At 56.3% G+C, this 21,410-nt stretch overlaps 1 protein-coding gene across 6 annotated transcripts in view; it reads left to right on the plus strand.

Annotated features, from left to right (window-relative positions):
* Positions 1 to 21,410, plus strand: part of GRB10 (growth factor receptor bound protein 10) — a 175,309-nt gene that overhangs the window by 110,608 nt on the left and 43,291 nt on the right. For all 6 annotated transcript variants that reach the window (XM_081800821.1, XM_081800818.1, XM_006736158.3 and 3 more), the window contains 2 exons: positions 187 to 382; positions 5,654 to 5,795. In XM_081800821.1, coding sequence (XP_081656947.1) covers positions 187 to 382; positions 5,654 to 5,795 — 338 coding nt within the window. The remainder of the gene's footprint in view (positions 1 to 186; positions 383 to 5,653; positions 5,796 to 21,410) is intronic.

Genomic DNA, 21,410 nt, shown 5'->3' on the forward strand with positions numbered 1-21,410 from the left:
ATACCGCGTGCGGTTCCTTATGGGATGTATACTCTCAGTCACGCTCCCCCGCCTTCACCGGGTCGTGTGAACTGTTGTGGGTTTGGGGACCTGATCCCCAAGATGCCCGTGTGCTTGTCCCCCCCCGCCCGCTGCTGCTAAAGTTCTGCTCTGTTCTGTTTTCCCGCTGTTGCCGCGCACGCCCAGAGGATGACGTAGACCTGGAGGCCCTGGTGAACGACGTGAACGCGTCGCTGGAGAGTTTGTACCCGGCCCGTAGCATGCAGTCGGAGACGGTGCCCCTGCTGCAGAACGGTCAGCACGCCCGCGGCCAGCCGCCAGCCTCGGGAACAAGGTCCCTGCAGGCGCAGCGTTCCCAGCCTGTGCACATCCTCGCCGTCAGGTGGGACCCCCGGCCTGAAGGGGCTCGAGTCTGAGGGTGGAGGCACAGCACTACCCTCTGCTCGGTCCAGCTCGGCCCCACGGGCTTGGACGTGGTGTCCGGGTCAGCTCTGACGACGTCCATGGAGCGCCTGCTCGGTGCCAGGGGAGGGAAGTCCTCGTGAGAGAATGTGCTGGACGTAACGAGGGGCATCCCCCGGGGGATTCACTGGAAATTCCGGGGCTGGCGGGAGGGGCTTCTGGAAGCGGGCGGGGGGGTTCCTTGCAGGTGGCACATCTCTGATTTGGGTGTCCAGGGGTGAGTTGGAGCTGGGGGGAGAAGAGATCCCTGTTGTCGAAAGTGGCCAGATTTCCTCCCTCTTTATGGCGGAACGATACTCCATTGTGCATACTGTGTTGATCCATTCATCCGCTGATGGGCAACACGGACAGCATGCTAAGTAACCAAGCCTGCCACAGAAGGACAGATGGCACGTGATTGCGTGTCGGGGACGCATCTAAGGTGGTCAGACTCTGAGAAGCAGAGAGTGGGAGTGGTGGAGGCCAGGGGCCGAGGGGAGGGGGCCGGGAAATAGGGGACAGCGCGTCCCGAGTGTTGGTTCTACAAGGTGAGCAAGTCCTAGGGATCTCCCGCAGCACAGAGCCCTCGAGTCCCAGTACTGTGGTGTAGACCGAGAACCTTGCTGAGAGGGAGGAGCCTCAACGATCACAATAGAGAGCGGGGACAGGGCGTTGGCAGGTCGTGGGTGTGTCTGGCAAGCGAGACTGGTGATGGGTCCTGCTTGTGCTAACGTCACCGTCGTAGACATTACATGTTGATCACACCTCAGCGGAAGGGTGTGAACAAAAGATGACCCCGACAGGTCAGGGCCACATCCCGAAGGCCTTTGTGAGCCATTCTGGGGGAGAGACGGGGAAGGATCTGAAGAGGCGAGCGAGGAGATTGGGTTTAGGTTTTGGCAGATCATTCTGGCAGCCTGGTGTCCAGGGAGGTGGCAGGATAGGGCACGGCCGACCTGGAGGCTGTTTCAGCCTAGAGATGGTGGTGTCCTGACCCTGATAAAGAGGGGGACGGACGGGAGTTGTGAGCACCTGAATTTTGGAGGGGGAGGGACTGAGTGTTGAGTGTGTCTCGAGTGCCTGGGAGATGGGCAGACGGGTGCTGAAGGCATCGTGGGCCTCCTGGGGGGAGAGGTTTGTGAAATCGAGCTGAGAAGCTCTCCGTGGCCGCTGCCTGGTCCCTGTGGGCCTTGGAGGTTTTCAGATGAGGATGGAGGGGTGGGAGGGGGTGAGGGACCGAGGCCTCCCTGCCTCCCTGCCTTCCTCGGCTTTCTAGTGTGAGGCTGGTGGTGCCCTCCTTCTTGGGCCTCTGTCAGGCTGGGGTGCCCCTGGCTGTTCCTTCCTTAGCACTGCATCTTCTGGGGAATCTCGCTTCCTTTCCTTGGGGTCGGGGTGGGGGGGGGGCTCCTTTTTGCTTCCAGAGACTTCTGTAAGGCTCTTTCTGGTCTGACATCCCCAGTGTTCTGCAGGCAGGTAACCCTCTTGCCCAAGGTAGCCGGCTCTGTCCCGGGCGGCAGAATAAGCACAGAGCCGTCTGCAGGGGTGGTCGCCTGCCTCTGGGCTCCTGACCTTTCCCTACCTCCCCCCTCCTGGTGTTTTCCCCCCGACTCTGCTTTCTGGAGCATCACCCCTGTGTTCTTGGCCCCTGTGGAGCTCAGTCTGGAAGGAGACGCTCTTTTCTCCCGGGCGCTTCTCTGGGCCTGGGGTCTGTCAGTCACGCGTCCAGGGAAGCCTTGCGTGGGGGCCCCTGGGAAGATGGGGACACAGCCCGCACAGCGACCGTGCCCAGAGCTGAGTCAGGGCAGAGGATGGACAAGAAGGCCCGGACCGGTGAGTGGCCCGGAGCCCTTGAGCCTCAGGTTCGGGCCAGATTCAGCCCTCGGCCGTGGGGGTCCCACGGGGGTGCATGGGGTGGGTGTGCACCAGACGCTCTCCCTGATGCAGAGTGGACGCTGGGCCTCAGGCCTCACCTCTCCTCACTTCTCTCGTGGGAGTAGTGTTGTTTCTTACCTTCAAGTGCAGTTAAAAAATGGGGTGACCGATACGGGGCACACAAAGATTTATTTTGTAAGGGAGGCCTTATGTTGAGCACTTCCCGTGTGTGCTGAGCACTTCCTCTGTGTAGTCTCTGTTGAATCCTCATTTGTTAGCTGGGACGATGGCCACCATGGCCCTCGAGGTGGGTGGTGTGGTGGCCCTTGGTGCCCAGGTGACAAAACTGAGGCCCTGGGGGTAGGGACTGGCCCACGTCTGGTGAGTGGGTAGTCCGGATGCAAACCCAGCCTGAGATGCCCCGAGGAGCTCAAGACCAACTGGGCCCGGTGCTGTGGGGAGACCCACGGAGTGGGGTGTGGAGCATCACGGAGACAGGTGCAGAGTAGAAGCTGGGGAAGGCAGAGAGGGCTTCCTGGAAGAGGCTACCATTGGGTCCGATCCTGATCCTGAAGGAGTGGACTGCAGGGACAGCGGAGGGCAGCGGGTGTGTTCCAGCTGGGCAGACGGCAGAGCACGCTGGGCCTGCCATTCTCCTCCCCATCCCCGACCCCCGATGTTCCTGCACCTTCGCCCCCTTTCCACGTCTCGGTTTGTAACAGTGGAGGGACGCAGCCTCCGGAACGGGGACTGTCTCCAGCTCCGTGTAATGTCCCTAAGTTTTGCCTCGGACGGTACTTGTGAACTGCTATAAAGCCGACGCAGGACTCTTTTTTTTTTTTGCCTTTTAATTTTTGAGAATAATTTACTGACTTGCAACTCACGTAACATACAATTAACCACTTACAGTGTACAATTGAGGCATTTTTAGTACTCTTTTGGGGTTGTGTTCCCGCCACCTCTACCTAGTTCCAGGAGGTTCCCGCCCCTCCAGAGGAAAGCCCCTCCCCATTCCTCAGTGTGTCCACGCTGCCCCTTCGGACGGCCCCGGCAACCACCCACCTGCTTTTCTGTTGCTGCGGATTTACCTGTTCTGGCTGTTTCCAGCAGAAGGGAATCCTTGTTCACCAAGCATAACGTCTGGGTTTTTGTTTTTGTTTTTTTTTTAATAAGGACTTATTTTTGAAAGATGAGTTTTAGGTTCCTAGCACGCCTGAGAGAAATTTAGAATATTTCCCGTACTCCCCGTGTGCACACACACGGCCTCCTGCACTGTCCACGTCCCCCAGCAGATGGTACGTTTGGTACGACGTTTGACAAGCCCGCAAGGCCGTGTCGGCACCCAGGGCCCACTGTCAGTGTCGTACGTCCTGTGGGTGTGGACAAACGCGTAATGACACGAATCCATGCTGATACTGTCATACAGGATGGTCTCACTGCCCTAAACAACATGGTTTTTAACATTTTTCACAACAGCCTATTAAGAGAAGCTTCTGCTAACATCTAGGGCATCAGAATGTTGGCATCTTGCAGATCATAAAACTCAGTGCTTCAGGTTAGTCACTGGCTAGGGGGCGTCTTGGGGCTGGAATATAGTCCCAGTGGGCCTGGCCACATCTCCCCTTCTCTGGCTGTCTGGGACAAGGGACCGCCTGTCGGCCGGACACTTGGCCACGACAGAGGCTGGTACAGGAAGAGTGGCGTTTCTTAACCGCGCACATCCACATTCTGGTATGTTTTTTGAGCCGCTAGAGAAGAGCCGTCCCGCACCCCAACACGGACCTCCTTCCTGCCGTGGGAGCAGGCGCGCCATTCATGGGCGCGTCCTGGTCCCCAGGGAAAGGGCCGGACAGGCCCCTCCGGCATCAGGATCAGTCGGTAAACAGAGAACCTGTAAAGTGATCACGGAACATTTCTCTAGTGGCAAAACTCCCAAGAAAGTGACTGATCATTAATTTAGTTGGATTGTCAAAGGAGTTGAGAAATTCTTGGAAGGTCCAGTCAATGCAAGGGCTTTCTGAGGCGTAGTGTCCGCAGATACCAGGAATACTGAGCGGTCGCTCAGACTGTGCTCCCTTCCTGTGGGTGGGCGTCCAGACACTGGGCAGCAGTGCCCTCCGCCCCCAGGAGAGCCTAGCAGTGGAGAGAGGAGGCCACCAGCAGAGCCCTGGGGACTAGAAGCAGAGGGGCGCTTTGCAGTTGTCTCTGCTTTGACTTTGAACTTGATTCTTCTGCTGTTTTTGTTATTGCATCTGATTCATCTCACTGGGTGTGTTTGGCTTAGTTGTAGGACAAGTGGACTTTGCATTCTTGGCAGGAAATGCCCCAGAAGTGGGCAGCGTGGCGCAGGCTCTGCGGTGGCCCTTGGCGCTGTGAAGTGGGGTGCTGCGGGGTGTTTCTGAGGACACGCGGACACAGGATTTGTGCTCTGGGGAGGTAGGACACGGAGCACTTCGCTCCAGCGCACTCAGCAATCAACCACCTTGTTGGAGAAACAAGCATTCGTTCCACAATGCAGATGAGGACACACGAAGCCTCTTCTGCTTTTATGTGTTTGGAGAAGTGATCACATCAAGGGCACTGGGGATGGTGATTCTCCTGAAAACGCTCTTACAAAACCTCTTCACACATCCGTGTTTGGAGAGAGCACTTGGTATGGGCCCTGCGCGGGGCATCGTTTGCCATGTAAGCGTGCTCACGGTGCTTCTCGCCCCCGGATGTTTAATGAGTGAGGGAATCTGGACCCTTTGGAGTCTGAGAATGGCAGCTTTAAAAAAAAAAACAAGACTTTTCGTCCCTGTATCATACACATGACATAAAATTGACCATCTCCGCTCTGTTGAAGTGAACCAGTGCCCAGTGTTGCGTATACTTAACGGTGTTGTGTATGTATCTCTAGGACTGGCTCAGCTTGCAGAAAAACTCTGCCCATGACCCAGAAGCTCCCCACTCCCCTCGCCCCAGTCCCCGGCAGTGACCATTGTCCTAGCTAGGAGCTCGGCGACCCCAGGTGCCTCAGAGAGGTGGAATCTCACAAGATCTGTCACCCAGCACCGTGTCCTCAGGGTTCATCCCAGCTGCAGCGCATGTCAGAGTTCCCTTCCTCGGGCGGCTGAGTCGTGTCCCCTTGTGTGGATGGACCACGTTTGTGTGTCTGTTCATGCATCCATGCATGCTTGGGTTGGACTGTTGCGATGCAGCCTGCTGTGACCCCGTGATCCAGGTTATCTATTTGGAGCCCCTCTTTAGTTTTTTGGGGCACATCTCCAGACGTGGGATTGCTGGATCGCGTGGGGGGGCGGTGACAGCAAACTATTAACGAGCGGTTGTGTCTTTCCAGACGCCTGCAGGAAGAAGACCAGCAGCTCAGAACCTCGTCTCTGCCGGCCATCCCCAACCCCTTCCCTGAGCTCTGCGGCCCCGGGAGCCCGCCGGTGCTGACGCGGGGCTCCTTACCTCCAAGCCAGGCAGCTGCGAAGCAGGTGAGCACGCGCCCCTGGTTCGAGCGCCAGGCCGCCTGACTGTGGGATCAGGATGGATGCCCTGGCTCATTCCTTTGGGAAGAAGGGAGGGGAAGTGTATGGGATCTTTTGTCTTCCTTCTTTTCCTCTTGCTACTGTCCTTTGACTTTATGAAACTTTTTGATTTATTGGCCAGAATTCCATTTGTTAAGTCAGGGATGTATCTATGTGTTTTAGAAAGACTCATAAAAATGATAAAAGGTAACAATTTGGTCCTGAAAGATGAATGTTAGTCCTCTGACAAAACTCCCCCCCACCACATGGTCTTCCCTGGCCGGGATCTCTGGGTAAATGAGGTGTTTCTCAGGCACCCGAACTTCCGCATAGTTGAAGAGTTTCCCTAAGATAGTCTTGGTCTGGAATAGGATCTGTGCAAGGCAGAAAAACTTGACCCAGAAGACGATAGCCACCTTTTTAAACTAAGAGTTTCTACCTTGAAAGTAAGACTGTGCCCTGGGTATCAAAGAGCCATTGTCCTCCAGGAGGAAACTGGGACGCGGAGAGCATCGGTAACTTAACCCAAGGTCAAATCGTCATTAATCAGCTTGTCAGAGAAACAGGCTGGCGGCTGTCCCTCCAGGTTGGCTTGGCCTGGGCCACAGCGGGTTGCAGGCTGGGGAGGGAGACTCAGTCACGCCGTGGTGTGCTCACTGGTGGCATAAATATAGTAATGATGACAGGAACATCTTCTGACGTTCACGGAATGATCTCTAGAGGCCAGGCACCGTTCTACGAAGTTTCCATGTTTTATGTATTTACTTGTTCATTTATTCCTCAAAACACCCCTAAGGGTTAGATACAAATTTTATCTCCATTTCCCAGTTGGGAAACTGAAGCCCAGCTGTAAGTGGTGGGGTTGGGCGGGACCCCAGAGTGAGCATGGGGGGACGGGACCCCAGAGTGAGCATGGGGGGGACGGGACCCCAGAGTGAGCATGGGGGGGGACGGGACCCCAGAGTGAGCAGCAGGCCTGTCGTACCTGACAGTAGGATCCAGAGCCTCTGGTTTTAGCCATTAAACTAGTGTTTCCTGGGATCTTGATGGTCTTTATTGTCTGTAGGTGTATTTCAGAACTTTGCCGTTTCTACTGGAACCTCTCTCTTTTATTCTGTCTGCACTTTGCTGTCCCCACCTGTGGCGACACCCACCGCTCCCTTTCCTCTACAAACCCCCGACCCAATGCCATGCCCGTCCACGCTTGAGGAGGGAGGCATGTCCTCTCGTCCTGCCGGCCCCTGAGCAGGGCTGCTCCCTTTCTGACCTCATGCCTCCGGGGCGGGCGGCCTGGTCCCACCATCAGCACTTAGAAGGTGAGGTAAGTGTCCCTGTCCGGGAGCCAGTGCTGGCTGGGCTACAGTTCTTTGTCACACGCCTCCAGGACATCTGGGATGTCTGCCTCCCTGGTGACCTTCTGCTTCAAATAAGGGTCTAGACAGGCTGTCTGTGGATTGGTCACCGAGCCTGTTTACAACCTTACCCACCCTAAAATAAGACCAGGAAAATTTTATCTGGCTCTCGCCGCACTTGGCTGGAAAGCGGGTCTCCACCCCCACAGACTGTCCAAGTCTGTAAGCAGAATCCGGAAACTCAGGAATTTTGCGTGCTGTTTTTCTTGGGAGCAGAGCGTTGGCCCTGGTGTCTGCCTTCCCGTTGCCCCGTTTTCCCCCCCTCAGCCCACGGGCTGTCCTGGTGGAGAGTCCACCCTCTGAGGGTCGCCAGTCATCTACGCCAGGCTCTGGCCTCTGATCTCGGGAGCCGTGGGTCGTTGCTGCCGCTGTGGGGGGCCGTTCCCCCAGCCTGTGATGGCGTGGCTGCCGATGGCCACTGGAGTTTGGGCCCCTTCGCCCCGCTTGCCCACTCTGCTTTCTCCCTTCACGTCAAGTCCGAGGGGGCAGCTGGGCCCGCGTCCAGGCAGGTTCTCCCGAGGTGGTAAAGCGTGCTCCGTGTGGGCCCCTCACGCCACCTCGTTCACTGGACAGCACGCGGTCAGCTGGGAAAAGAAGAAAGCCTCTTACCTCTTGGGAAGGCCGTTCGCTCGGGACAGCGAGGCCGTCAGAAGAAGCCTCTTCCTGTCCGCGAGTCCGAAGGGGAGGCAGGAGCAGAGGGAGGCTTGAGCAGCCATGCACAGGGACCCCGTTCCCGCCTGAGACACTGCGTGCCCCACCGGGTTCTTCCCGGACCCCCCCTCGCAGACAGGCCAGCAGCCTTCCTTCCAGCTCCCTGGGTGACCTCCTGCAGTGGCCCTCTCTGGCTACTCGCCGTGGTGTCCGCACACCCCAGCTCTGGGGAGCCGCCGCCGTGATACAGCGGGGTGCACGGGCATCCTGCTCAGTACGGTGCCCCCCCGCCCCCCCGGAGGACACCCACGTGACGGGACAGCCTGCGGAGGGCGGCAGGTGCACTGCTGAGGTCGCAGGCTCATGGGGCTGTCGTTCTGTCGCCTGTCCGGCGCGGCTCCTCTGTGGACGTGTGAGCTGCAGGCCGGCCACCGGGAAGGATGGGGGACCCTCCGTGGCTGCCCCACATCCTCCCGCCAGGGCATCCGTGGGGTGCAGATGCGCCTGGTCAGGCTGTGGAAGTCCTCTCGCGCCAACCCCACCGTGGCCCGTCCTTGCCTGAGCCGACCCGAGTCTGCACAGCGGGAGTGATGTTGTGGGCTGTGTGTGCCCCCTGAGAGTTCACGTGGCAGCCCCAACCCCGCGGGGAGGGGGTAGATGAGGTGGTAGAGGGGGAACCCTGATCTTGGGCTCGCGGCCTCCGGAGCTGTGAGGAGTACCTGCTCTGTGAGCCTTCCTCGGGTGGTGCTGCGTTATGGTGGCCTGAGCCCCTGGAGAACGGAGAGTAGCATCCTGGCTCTCCCCCCTGCCCCCCCACCAGAAGCCGTAACCAGGTCGAAGTGACCGTCCCTGCCTGGATTTGAAATCAGAGTGGCCGGGGGCCGCTGACAGCCCACCGGTCCTTTCTGCCAGGCTCTGCCTTCCCGCCCCCTAGATCTGGGGTCCTGACTCTGCTGCCCCCATGTCGGTCCCCTGGCTCTCACCATAAAGGGGGGAGCTGTGGTGCTCCCCACCCCCACCCCTGCCCCCACCGTGCCCCCCCAGAAGCAGCATGGGACTGGTGACCTCGGTCTCACCCTGGTTCCATACCTGCGTGGGTGGGTGGCACCTGGCCTGCCCCTGCTCCCCGCCCGACCAGCCTGAGCCTGGGGGAAAACTTGAGTCTGCAGCCTGGCAGGTGGACCCTGATCAGGAGTCGCTGGGAATGTCACGCATGCCTGGAGACCGCGAACCCAGTGCACCCAGCGACAGCAGCGTCTCTCCCTCCTGTGGGGTCCTCCCAGGCTTGCGGGGGTTTCAGTCTTGTGAGGAGTTCGAGGGTTCGCCTGTCTTAGACTCAAGCTTCTCAGGTGTTCTGCCTATTTTATTGTGTTACGTGAATTTTAAAGCAACAGCATTTGGTTTGTTTGTGAATGTTTTATTTTAGTTTTTTAGTTTTTTAGATTTTATTTATTTGAGATGGTGGTGGGGGGAGAGAGAGAGCGCGAGCATAGAAGGAGAGGGAGAAGCAGACTCCCGGCTGAGCAGGACCCCGGGATCACGACCTGAGCCAAAGGCAGACGCTTAACCGACTGAGCCCCCCCAAGCGCCCCTGCTTGTTAATATTTTAAACCAGAGTCTATGCACTGGCATTTAGCTTTATGGCCCCGTCAGTAATGAGAGCATGTGTGGACTTCTTTATCTGCGTGCGGTAAAAAATAGTCGTGAAGGGTGGTTTGTGTTGGGAGAAACACCGCCTTTGGCCCGTGAGAGTCTCGAACCGGTGGCTCCAGCTTTATGCGGAGTTTTCCCGGCTTACTCTAAACCGGTGAGTGATTCGTATCTGAAGGTACAGCTTCAGTGAAGGACATTGTTCCATTGCTTCCAGAGCGACAAGTAACTTATCTGAATGACTTAATGAAGTTGTTTAGTGACATCTCATCACATATTTACCAGAAGTACAGATGCCTGAGAACTTCTTTGAGTGATAACATTCTTTCCCCTAGAGGGTCATGAAATTAAATCAGTGTCAGAGAGTGAATTTTTGTGGTAAAAATCAGCAAGGCATTTTTAACTGCTTGGTGACTCATTTGGAAAAGACAGGCTGTCACATGGGTCAGGGCGACTGTTAGACACAGATCATGAGCCGTGAGACCGAGCTTCAGGCCTCAGTCCCGTCCTGTGGTCTAGACAGTGTCTTCGAGGGTCTCCGGCGATGTTCCCTTTGCTCTCGGTGCCGCGTGGACCCAGGGAACGTTGGTCCTTCTGTGTGGCTTGCTAAGCCAAGTGTGTCAGACCCTCTGGAATATTCTCTTCGAGTCACGACTGTCGTGTAGTCTGCCTGCACTTCGGTGCAGCGTGCATTTATCTGACAGCAACTATGAGTGCCTACCGTGTACCTGGCCCAGTGCCAGTGATAAGGGTCCAACAGAGGGGTGCAGTGCCTACCCTCTGACCCGCAGAGGCCAGGGCATGCCTTTGAGCTTCAGCCAGAGCCTAGAAACTGGAGGGAGGCACAGCGCTCTTGGCTGATGGGAGCTGGCTCGTCTTTCTGGCCAGACCGTTGGAATTGAGGATGTGACCCTCCTGTGTGCCTGGAGCCAGGCTGGGGGCGCAGCATGGGGAGTGGGGAGGCGCACAGGGGGTAGGGGGGAGGCTGGGATAGTTTGGGGCCTGGCCCAGGGGAATCCAGAGGCGAATGCCTGACGCTCGTCCCTTCGAGGGACACTGGCAGGCATGTTGAGGCTCCGGGCGCAGCCTTGGCCCCCTGTCACTGCCCTAGAACGTCGGAGGAGAGGGGAGGTGAGTACAGGCACCGCTCTCCTCCTGGGGTGCCGGGTCACCAGCTGTGCACCTGGGGACAGCTGACCCCACAGGCTCTTCCCACAGGCATGCCCAGGCCCGGTGCGCTAGGCCTCGCCCTCCCATTTCAGCCACAGCTCCTCTCAGGGGCCTCCGAGGTCGGGCAGGAGGTGTCGCTGAATGGGGAGGCCCGGTGGCCGCAGACTCCGGCTGTCTCGCCCCTCGGGAGAGCGGGCTTCCCCGGGCACCGCCACCAGCTCGAATGGAGGCGCCCTTGCCCCTTCCAGAAGCTTCCCTCCTGCCAGCCCCAGGACGGACCCCAGCCCTTCTCTCCGATCCTCCCTCTCAAGAGGCAGGGAGCAAGGAGCCCTTCGAATGAGTGCCTTGCGTGAGCCGACAGCAGAAAGTCGAAGGAATCAGGAGCGCACGTGGATCACGCAGGGAATCTGTGAAGTGGCAGTGGCCGGGTTAGATGCCTGCGAGGTCTAACGAGTTTGTCCAGATGAGGCTCACTAGAAGGCGCGAGAATTAACTCCTCCAAGCTCTGGGATGCACAAGGAGGAAGCCTCGGGTGAGTCGGAAGACACTGGACGGGCGGTCTCCTGCAGGTCCCGAGCCGCTCTGCCGGGAAGGCCCTGGTCGTGTTGCTTGGCTTCTCTCTCGTGGCGGTTACCATGCCAATGCCTTTAGCTGCAAGAAACCCGGGGCCCGAGTGGCTTCTGTTGTGAGGACATCTCCTCGGTCATACCGGCGGGCCTAGAGGCGGGGGAGACTGCCGCCCAGGCAACCTTGCTGTGTGTCGAGGAACCTGCGGCGTCTCTCGCGATCCGGGCTGGCCAGGCTCGTGCATGCACTGGCCGCTGAGGCAGGGGCCCAGCATTGCTAAGTGGTGGAGGGAGAAACTGAGGCACTGTGTGGTGTGTACCAACCCAGCAGGACGGAGTGAGTTGGGCCGTGGGGCTGGAAGCAGGACCCTCTGCTGGGGAGGCTCTTAGAAACATCTCTATTTCCAAATTTATCGCGTGCCTTAGGAGCTCGATGGAAACTTCTGGAAGGCCTTGTCAAGGATGGCCCTTCCTCGCAGCCAGTAAAGGTTTCCGTGGAGCTCCCTGGTGCCTTATTCCAGCAGTTTTCTTCATTTGTTATTCAAACACAATTAATAGCACATTTAACCCCATTTCTAACAGGGCATGAACATTGTCGCCGCTCCAACCTACTCTTCTCCTTTTGTTTACTTTTAAAAATTAATTTTCTGGAACTGAATTAATTGCCCTGCATAGGGTTCTGCACATTACTAATGATCAAAAGTGGGCCTCCTGAGGCTTTAACTACCATTTAATGAATGTGCTGCTACATTAGACCGTCTTTGGCGAGAGAAACGAGCTTCCGTGGCCAAGTGCAGTTAACACCGTGGAATGCACCAGTGTGAACACGCCATGCTTCCTGCTTCTCCCACCGGGGCCGGGCGTCGTCCCGGAGCCCAGCGCCTTCTCGTCAGCCTCCACCCGGAAGCCCCAGCCCACGCCATGCAAGCCCTCTTTTCCTGAGCGCCTCCAGAACGCGCCCATGTCAACTTTCTGGGGCCTTCAGGGATCAGAACACATATCAGAACCGAGGTCACAGGGACACGTCACCCGAGTGCTGGGGTCTGAGTGGGGCACAGAGTGGGGTGAATGGTGCACTTTGGACACTCAGGACAGTTGTAGGGTCACCCTGGGACCGGAGCCCAGGAGAGCAGTGCTCGGGCCCCCAGTGGAACAGAGAAGACACTGGTGTCCGATGACAGTCCCTTTACCAGCACGAGGGTCTGCCTGCACACGTCAGCTCATCCCCGCCGTTCTCTAAGGTAAAGCCGTCTTTGCTCAGTGTCCCTCAAACCGGTTTCCCGGGGCGCCTGGGTGGCTCAATCGGTGAAGCGTCTGCCTTCGGCTCAGGTCATGATCCCACGGTCCTGGGATTGAGTCCCGGATGGGGCTCCCTGCTTGGCGGGGAGTCCACTTCTCCCTCTCCCTCTACTGCTCCCCCCGCCCTCCTCCCCCCCCCCCCCCAGCTTGTGCTTGCTCGCTCTCTCAAATAAAATCTTTAAAAAAAACCCGGTTTCCCTTTCTGTCCTGCCTTCACTCCCTGTCGGGCTCCACCCCTGCCCCCCGCCCGAGCCCTGCCCCTCCTCTTGAATGGGGGGACGTCACCCACTTTCCGGCGCTTTGCCCATCCCACCTCCAGTCAGTCCCGTGGCTTCCCTGGAAAATTTCCTGGAGAAGGAATATAAACTGACTTTGTTGGTTTTCTAAAATGTCGAGTCTGCAAATGAGGTTTCACTCACCATCCCTGGAGCGGTTCAGTCAACGAAGAGATTTTTGGTGTTTCTTGGTGGCCTCTGGGGGCCGCGCATGGTAGCCCCGTCTCTCCGCTTCTGCCGCGAGGTCTCTGAGGCCCGCCCCACCCCTGGTGCCTCTGGGAAGGCCTGGCCCTCCGCTGTCAAGGGGGCTGGCGTCCTCGTCATCGTGTCATGGAGCAGCTGTGACATGTTCTGTCCACAGAGTGGCCTCACGCTTGAAGCCCACGGGCTTCCCGGCATGCCACAGCAATGCTCCGCACAAACAGGGATATGCCTCGCTAAGCCACGTTTATGTGACATTTTCTTCCTTCTGAGGGGACGTGTGGACTCGACCAAACCAAGCGAGCAGAGCCCACGAGCAACATACATCCCGTCGACTCTGTTCTTTCTGCCACGGAAGGCTCCGGGAGCTGGGATGCTCCGGTTGGCACCTGTCCCCGTGGTCAGGGGTGGGGTGTCACGTCAGCAGGCTCTGAGGCAGGGCGCCCTCCGGGAATCGGGTAGTGGGATGGAGATGCGCTAACAAGCGTGTTCCCGCACCACAGATTGGCTCATCCTTGCGAATCTGTGCGAGAACCAGAGGCACGCAGGGCCCGGTGGCAGCCCTGAGTCGTGTTCGCGAGTTTCCGTGGCTGCTATGACCGTGGCCCCGTGCACCAGCCCGGGTCTCAGTAACACAGAGTCTGCGAAGTGTGTCTCCCCGGGGGATGGGTCCCCCGTCAGTCCTCCTGGATCGGAGCCCTTCGTCATGGAGCAGCGGCTGGCTTTTCTGGTGTCCGGCCTCCCCTTGAACCTTGCTGAGCTGACAGAGAGCCTTGGGCCTGCTCTTCTCACCCGGGCTTTCTGGAATCCTCCTGACCTGAGTCCTGAGAAGGAAGCATGCAGGTCTGTGAACGTTGGGGAGGATCGCGTTCCGTCACCGTCCCGGAGATTCACGTCTCATGCCAGGTTTTGGAGGCTCTGAAAATTCCTACAGGGAAGAAAGCCCACCGACGGGAGGCAACCTAGAGCTTGCCAGACGTTCCTGATCACAGAGCCACTTTCTCCACGACACGCTTCCCGCGGAAGACTCCGTGTACCTTTCCCCCAAATCTAAGAGCAGGAGGTGATATTCCTTGGCCAGCGGATCCGTTAATTCTTGCTACTGCTACTGTTTGTCTGCAAGTTTCACGAGGAGCAGGGGAAATTAGAAAATGGACTTTTGGCCCCACGTGTTTACTCTCACTGACAGCTCTGTCGTAAATGCCCAGGAGTGCCCTCCTCGTCCTCGCTTGCGTTCATGTTTCAAACCTCGGCTCATCTGGCGGGATAAAGCCTGGCACGTCCGTGGAACGCGGTCCTCTGTGCCTCAGGAATGCCCGTGACCGGTCACGGGGGACGTGTGGTTCCGTTGGGCACTGTCCAAGTGCATCCTTACCTTGCGGGTCGAGATAAAGTGTTTTATGACCTCACGAAGGTGAGAGTGCACGTCAGACCTCTGGGTCTCGGGAGAGGCCGTTCCCCGATGTTGTAAACACTTTCTGACCAGTGGCCTTCCACACAAAGGATATTTCAGCCGTCTGAAAAGACAGATCCAACTATTTCCATCTGCCTGCGGTTTGGTTCTGTTCCCGCCCCGCTGCATGTGTGTGGTTTTTTTTTTTTTTGAAGATTTTATTTATTTGAGAGAGAGCACAAGCAGGGGGAAGAGGGAGAGGGAGAAGCAGGGTCCCCGCTGAGCAGGGAGCCCGACGCGGGACTCGACCCCAGGACCCTGGGATCATCAGCTGAGCTGAAGGCAGATGCTTCACCGACTGAGCCCCCCTGGGAGCCCTGTCCTCTGTGTGTGTTTTTATCTGGTTTCAGCCAAGGTAGATGTAATTTTATACGTGCTTTTGTTAAATATGCCGAGTTTTCTGTCTTTTTTCCTGGTTCCTTCGAACAGGCTCCTCGAAGCTGGTATTTATCTGCGCCACACTTCCTCGGCTGTGCCTGGACGTTTGCGTGGCTTCCCAGTTGTCTGTGCTCCAGAGAACGCTTTCTTGAGTGGCGGTGCTGTGGTTTTTGTCAGATTTTGAATTCTTCCCCTCAGGGAAGTTTCCAGAAGCTAGGTTCCTAGTCCAAGATCATGAGTGTTTTATAGCTGTGGGTACATGTTGTGATATCAGTTTGCGAGGGGCTATTTATTTTGATGATTACATTCAGGGTAGAGTGAGTTTCAGGAGTTCTGAGCCCTGTCCCCACACCAGAGCCGTCGCCGGACAGCCCCCTGTGCTCTCTGGTGGGCGAGGAGCTTGGGGGCTCCTCATGGCAGCCCACGGTGGCCCTGGGTGGGCAGTGGCTGCTAGGCCTGGGGCCAGCGAAGCCGACGCAGGCCTGCCCCCAGGAGCCCACAACTGTTATGCAAGACAGACGCTGGCTAGTCCGCAGGGACTGTGGGACTGTGTGACCTGGACATTGCCCTGTGCAGGGAAGCTACGAGCTAGCCTCCCGTCAGGATGGAAGGATGAGAAGCCATTCGTTGGCTTGGAGGACAGAGAATGTTCCAGAGGGAAGGAGGGAGGGCCGTTCACAAAGGGCCTGGATATTAGCACCTAACTTCTGCTGAGAATTCCATCCCAGGTGCAAAAGAGACTCCACCACGTGTCCGATCGAGGGATGCAGAGCAGATTTGCCTTTTGAGGAGGTTCCCTGTGGTTTGCGGTCCTCAGGATGGGCCACACTGGAGGTGTCAGGGGCTCGGCCACTGCTCACGCAGGTTCGGGAGCTGATGGCCTTCTGGACGAGGGCCAAGGTGCTGAGGCTGGAGAGAACAGGCTGGGTTTGAGCAAAAGCCCCAGGATTTAGTGATTTCTTGCTCTCCCTTAGTTGTCCTGGTCCTTGTGGCAACTGGCAGTTCTGATTTTCCTCCTTTAAAAGTGAGTCCACCCTAGAGCTCTGATCTTGGCTTCTAAATTTCATTCTCCACTGAAAGGGTGCTGAGCAAGCACTTAAAGAGGAGGCAAGAGATCCCAGAAAACTAACTGTCCAGATGACAGACTGAAGAGCTAGGACAACCGAATGTAGCTTGTGATCCTGGATGATGGGATCCTGAACCCCGAAATATTATTGTCTTTTCTAAAAAGGACATTGGTGGGACTTTGGCTGAATTTGAAGGAAATCTCTAAATCCGCTATTAGGTAGCGTATTGATGGAATTTCCTGGTTTTGATCGTGGTCCTGTGGTTATATGAGTGTTGTTTTTAGGAAGCACACGCTGAGCTATGTCGGGGTACAGGGGCCAGCTGTCTGCAGCTCACCCTGACGGACAGCTACGGAAGGAGAATATGATAAAGCAGATGGGGCAGATGTCATTATTGGGGAACCTAGATGAAGAATATATGGGAAATTGTGATACCACATTCTGTAGATTTTCAGCAAGCCTAAAATTTTCTCAAGATAAAATGATGAAGAAAGAGAAATCCTGTTTAAAACCAAAAATAACGCCTCCTCTGTGGACAGATTTTTTCAGTGTGCTTTCCCCAACAGGACAAACAGCCTAGAAAACATGAGACATGCGCACACCACACAATTCTCCATCGTTTACACAACCTCACCTTTCAGTGCACATCTCCGGGAAACATAATGCAGGTGCACCCCGGTTGAGCTGTCTGCTGGCCAGCGATCTGGGAGGGTCTGCCCGGAGACACGAGACTGCCAACCCCAGGAGCCGCACTTCCAGGAGGGAAGTTGATCGAGAACACACTGCTTCTCCTCTCTTTTTCCCCCTTCTTTTCAAAAGAAATGGAAGGAATATCCTTAAGTTTGTTGGCGGAACGTGCCAAGTGGATTTGTCTGTTCGGAGCTCCACTTCGATGTGTATAAGCTTCATCCAAGGGAAGGAAATTCCCAAAGCTTCAGACTTGGAGCCTCAAACTGTGGACGGTTCCCAAGCAGATGAATGTGAAGCAATGAATAGACCCTCTTTCCTCAAAGGCAGTGCCCGCTCCGTGATTATGCTGTTGGCCGAGTTTCTATCCGGGTCCGTACCGCTCAGGGCTCAAGAACCCGCAGGGACATGATCTTGCTGTAATTATGTCTGCGCCCCTGTGAGCCTGATGTGGAGATATGCCCCCTTGTGATCTTTTAAGTTTGGGTGGATTTTTAGGGCAGTCTCGCGGGGGTTTGATAGGTGGGCTCTGTCAAGTGTGCGGGACTAAACACGTGTTCTACCAGGCAGGTGGACTGCTGTGTGGTCCAGGGTGGGGAGGAGCCATGGACTTCTGAGAGCCGGGCCTGCCTTCCTCCTGGAGCCCCGCCTTCCTCCTGGGGCCCCGCCTTCCTCCCTTCTGGGGCCCCGCCTTCCTCCCTCCTGGGGCCCCGCCTTCCTCCTGGGGCCTCGCCCTCCTTCTCCAGACTGGAAACCTACGCAGATCCCAAGCTCTGTGCAGGGTGGGTCTCTCTTTTCATTTGTCCCGGTCCCAGGGTGGGGGTGCCAGCGGGCTGCCGTGGGGGGCCACCCATGCAGGTTAGCTCCTGCTGACCACCAGTGCCCCGGAGGACACTGCGGAGGAGGGGGCCCTGGAGCAGTTGGGGCAGAGTTTGAAGTAGGTCCTGGGATATGGTGCACCGTGGTCGCTGACCCCCATAACCCAATACACAAGAGGGAGAAAAGCCTTATTCCCTCAAGACTGCAGTCTGTATACCAAGCGCATAACTGGTGAGCAGCTCTGGATGTGTGAGGTCATGAGACTCTGAATTCTGTTGCTGAAGGCAGAATGCACGTATGGGTCCTTGGAGAATCCAGGGGAGATCTCACTGCTGATCATTTTGAGTCATACGCTGAGCCTGGCGCAATAGCCAAAACAGAAGGCACAGACAGAAGGGGATGGGTAAGGAAGAACTTGAGAGGAAACTTCGCATCTAAACGAGGACTGGTGTCCGTTTGAGTCAGTCTCACCGTATGATGATTTTGAGTTATTTTTAGGGTGGTATTGGTTGTTAAGACATAGCAGAAGTCTCGGAATCCATTTCGTCCGTCCCACTGTGGGATTGTCGGGTCTCCAGACACACATCCGTATCTGTGGTTTCCCTGGTCTCGGGGGACACGGGTATTCTCTGGTGGCCCCAAAGACATTCTTCTCATGGGCAACCGGCTCTGTGACCCAGATCCCCTGAAGGCCCCCCAGCTCTTGTTCTGTATCCATCCTCAGAGTCATCGGAGTTGCCCTAATAAAGGGCAAGTGGCTTCTGTACGAACAGATGTTGTAGTAGATGACTGTCCCAAAGACGAGAAGAACCGGGCACAGGTGGGGATGTGGTAACTGCCGCCCAGCGGGCCAGGCCTCGGGCTTGACACGACGTCTCTGGAACCTGCCATGTGTATGCTCTTCTATCCTCTGCGTCCTAGAGGCCCCTCTCCTTCCTCTTACGGATGGCACGTTTGTTTTAGCAGTTTGGTGGTCTAGCGTCTTAGCCACCGAATCAGCCAGAAGCCTGATTTGCCACTAGGAGTGCACATCCATTCACTTGGCCTTTTCAGACCTTGGAATCCGAACCACCTAGTGTTTTCAGGACAGGTGGGGGCCCTTCCAAGAGGAGACAGCCCATGGTCAGAGGAGTGGGTGTGTCAGGCAGCAAAGGGGTCCAGCCCTGCAGATGGCTTGGGTTTAGTGGGAACACAGAAGGGGCCATCCGGATTCGGTCTTTCAGTGGTGACTGCTTCCCTCCCTTGGGAGGGTGATTTTGATGTTAGAAAACATGTTTTGCTGTCATAAAAGCCACGTGGTTCTGGTTTCAGAATGGAGAGACTGTTCTGTGCTCTGGAACTCGTACCCAGGGGCAGAGCCCAAGGCTGCAAGAGGTAGCATAGGGTGTGCATGGAAGATGCATTGTTCTGGGACAGTTAGCTACTGTTCGGAGGAAGAGTGGCATTAGGATCTTCCACTTTACTGCACGCCATTATGGGTAGAAGTGTGTGTGTCCCCCAACCCCCACTCATAGGTGGAAGTCCTGAAGCCCCCAACATCTCAGGATGTGACGTGCAGAAATAGAGTTGTTGGAGCCCTCATTACTTTAGAGGAGGTCACACTGGAGGAGGTGAGCCAATCCAGGATGACTGGTATCCTTATAGAAAGGGAAAATTGGGGAGGGGGGCGCCTGGGTGGCTCAGTTGGTTAAGCATCCGACTTTTGGTTTCAGCCCAGATTGTGGTCTCAGGGTCGTGGGATCGAGCCCTCTGTCAGGCTCGGTGCTGAGCGAGGAGTCTGCTGGAGGTTCTCTCTCCCATCCTCTGCCCTTCCCTCCGCCTGCTCGTGTGCACTCTCTCTCTAAAATAAATAAGTAAATCTTTTTATTTAAACAATGAAAGTAATGTCATATGTTAAATATTAAGCTGTGGACGAGCTGCGAAAGAATATCTGGAATACTTACATTTGCATTATCCTAAGTAAAGAGCTGTTATGAATCAATAAGAAAAAGGTACATCGGGGCGCCTGGGTGGCTCAGTTGGTTAGGCGACTGCCTTCGGCTCAGGTCATGATCCCGGAGTGCCGGGATTGAGTCCCGCATTGGGCTCCCTGCTTGGCGGGGAGTCTGCTTCTCCCTCTGACCCTCCTCCTTCTCATGCTCTCTGTCTCTCATTCTCTCTCTCTCAAATAAATAAATAAAATCTTTAAAAAAAAAAAAAAAAGAAAAAGGTACATCACCTCTCTCTCTTCCTCAGTCTCTTTTCTTTCAAGGATTCTCCCACTCCCAATTCACTCACTACTCCTGAGTGGAAAACAACTTTTCACAGCTTTTCTTTCCTCTTCTGACATCACACCTGGTAACCTTGCCTCGGGTTTAAGAGAGAGGAGCTGTTACCAAAGAAAACTAACTCCTCCATCCACCTGCTTCTGGACCTACCTGCCTGCCTTCTGGCCACGTGGACTTGCCCCTGCATTCACGGCCAGCCCCCGTTCATGGCCAGCACCCCCTTCTGTGTCCTCCATCATCAGACTTGCCTTGGTCCCTGGATCACTCCATTGGCATCTAGATAAGCCCCAGCTCCCGGACCTCACAGGGGGACCCTCCCTCTGTTTGCATTGCTCTCCAGCCCTGGCCCAGCCGTGGGACTCAGTGTCCCTACTCTCTCCCCTCAGCACTCCCGTCAGGCTTTCGGTTCCGCTGGTTCCCTGAAATGAATCTTCTCAAGGATGTGAGACCTACGCCTGGTCACAGCCAACGGTCAGGTTTCAGTGGCATCTGTGATAATATCCCTGCAACACGGGGCACGGGCTTGTTTCTCCAGCTTCTGTGAGCCCCGCCTTCCCATCCCCTCCTCTCTCTACCCCGTTATCCCTGCTGTCGGGACCACTGTGCCTGGAGGGCCCTTGGCTGTCTCTGTCCCTCGTGCTCTCCGGCAGCGCACTTGCCCTAACTGATGTCAGCTCAGCGCTAGGGCCATCTGGGTGCTCCAAGCACCCACGTGCGAGCAGAGCCTGCCCACTGTTCTGCATCCTGCTCTCTTTCCTGCGCTGCACTCTGGTGGTCACGGGCCCTGTCGTAGCTTCCCACCCATCTGCATGCAGATAGCCCAGGTCTGGGTTCTCCTCCAAGTCTCCCCAAGCCCCAGACTTGTGTTTCCAGCCCCGATTTGGCTTCTCCATGTGAATGCCTATGAGGCACTTCATACTCAACGGAGCCAAACTCGGCCTCCGACAAGGTCCTGCCCAGCTGCCCCGTGCGAATCTCCGAATTCCTTCCTTACCCACCCTGTCACCTTCCACCAACCACAGCTGGACGGCCTCTCCTGGTTCCTTTCCTGAGACCCAGGTCTCATGTTGCTTCCTGCCCTGCACTCTAGTTTGACGGGTCTCCCAGTTGCTGTCCCCACCCAGCGTCCTCACCCACACAGCACTGGAACGACCCTTTTAAAATTGTCCCACATGGCGTCTTTGGTGCAGTGACTTCGTATTTCAGGGTAAGGGACACAGTCGTCCCGGCTGCCTGCCAGGATGCCCTTCCAGTCTCCCCACTGGGCCCCTCCGCTTTCATTCCGGCAGGTGACACCCTGGGTTTTGCTTCTCTTTTGTTGTCTGTCTCCCCACTTGAGTGAAGGATTGTGAGGTCGGGATTTAGTCTAAGCACCGCATCTCCAGCACCCAGATACCTGGCGAGGAGAAGGTGCACAGGGAATACCCACCATGGATGGTGATGACAGAAACCCACCCTCGTGCAGGCAGACCTGAAATGTCAGGAGAGGTTTCAACCCATTGAAGGCAGGCCTTAAAAATAGGTTTTTCAGCTGTGGATTACCTGTGAGGCTCCATGTTACATTCTAAGTTTGATTGCCCCTAGAAAGCAAATCTTTTTGCTGTTGTTACTCATGGAAATCCCACTTGCAATTCTGTAGCGTTGATTATTTTGATCTCTGTTGCTCATTACAAAATGTGATTAGAGT

The sequence above is a fragment of the Leptonychotes weddellii genome, chromosome 12, assembly GCF_054177405.1.
Source record: "Leptonychotes weddellii isolate Sample4059 chromosome 12, ASM5417740v2, whole genome shotgun sequence".
Taxonomy (NCBI): domain Eukaryota; kingdom Metazoa; phylum Chordata; class Mammalia; order Carnivora; family Phocidae; genus Leptonychotes; species Leptonychotes weddellii.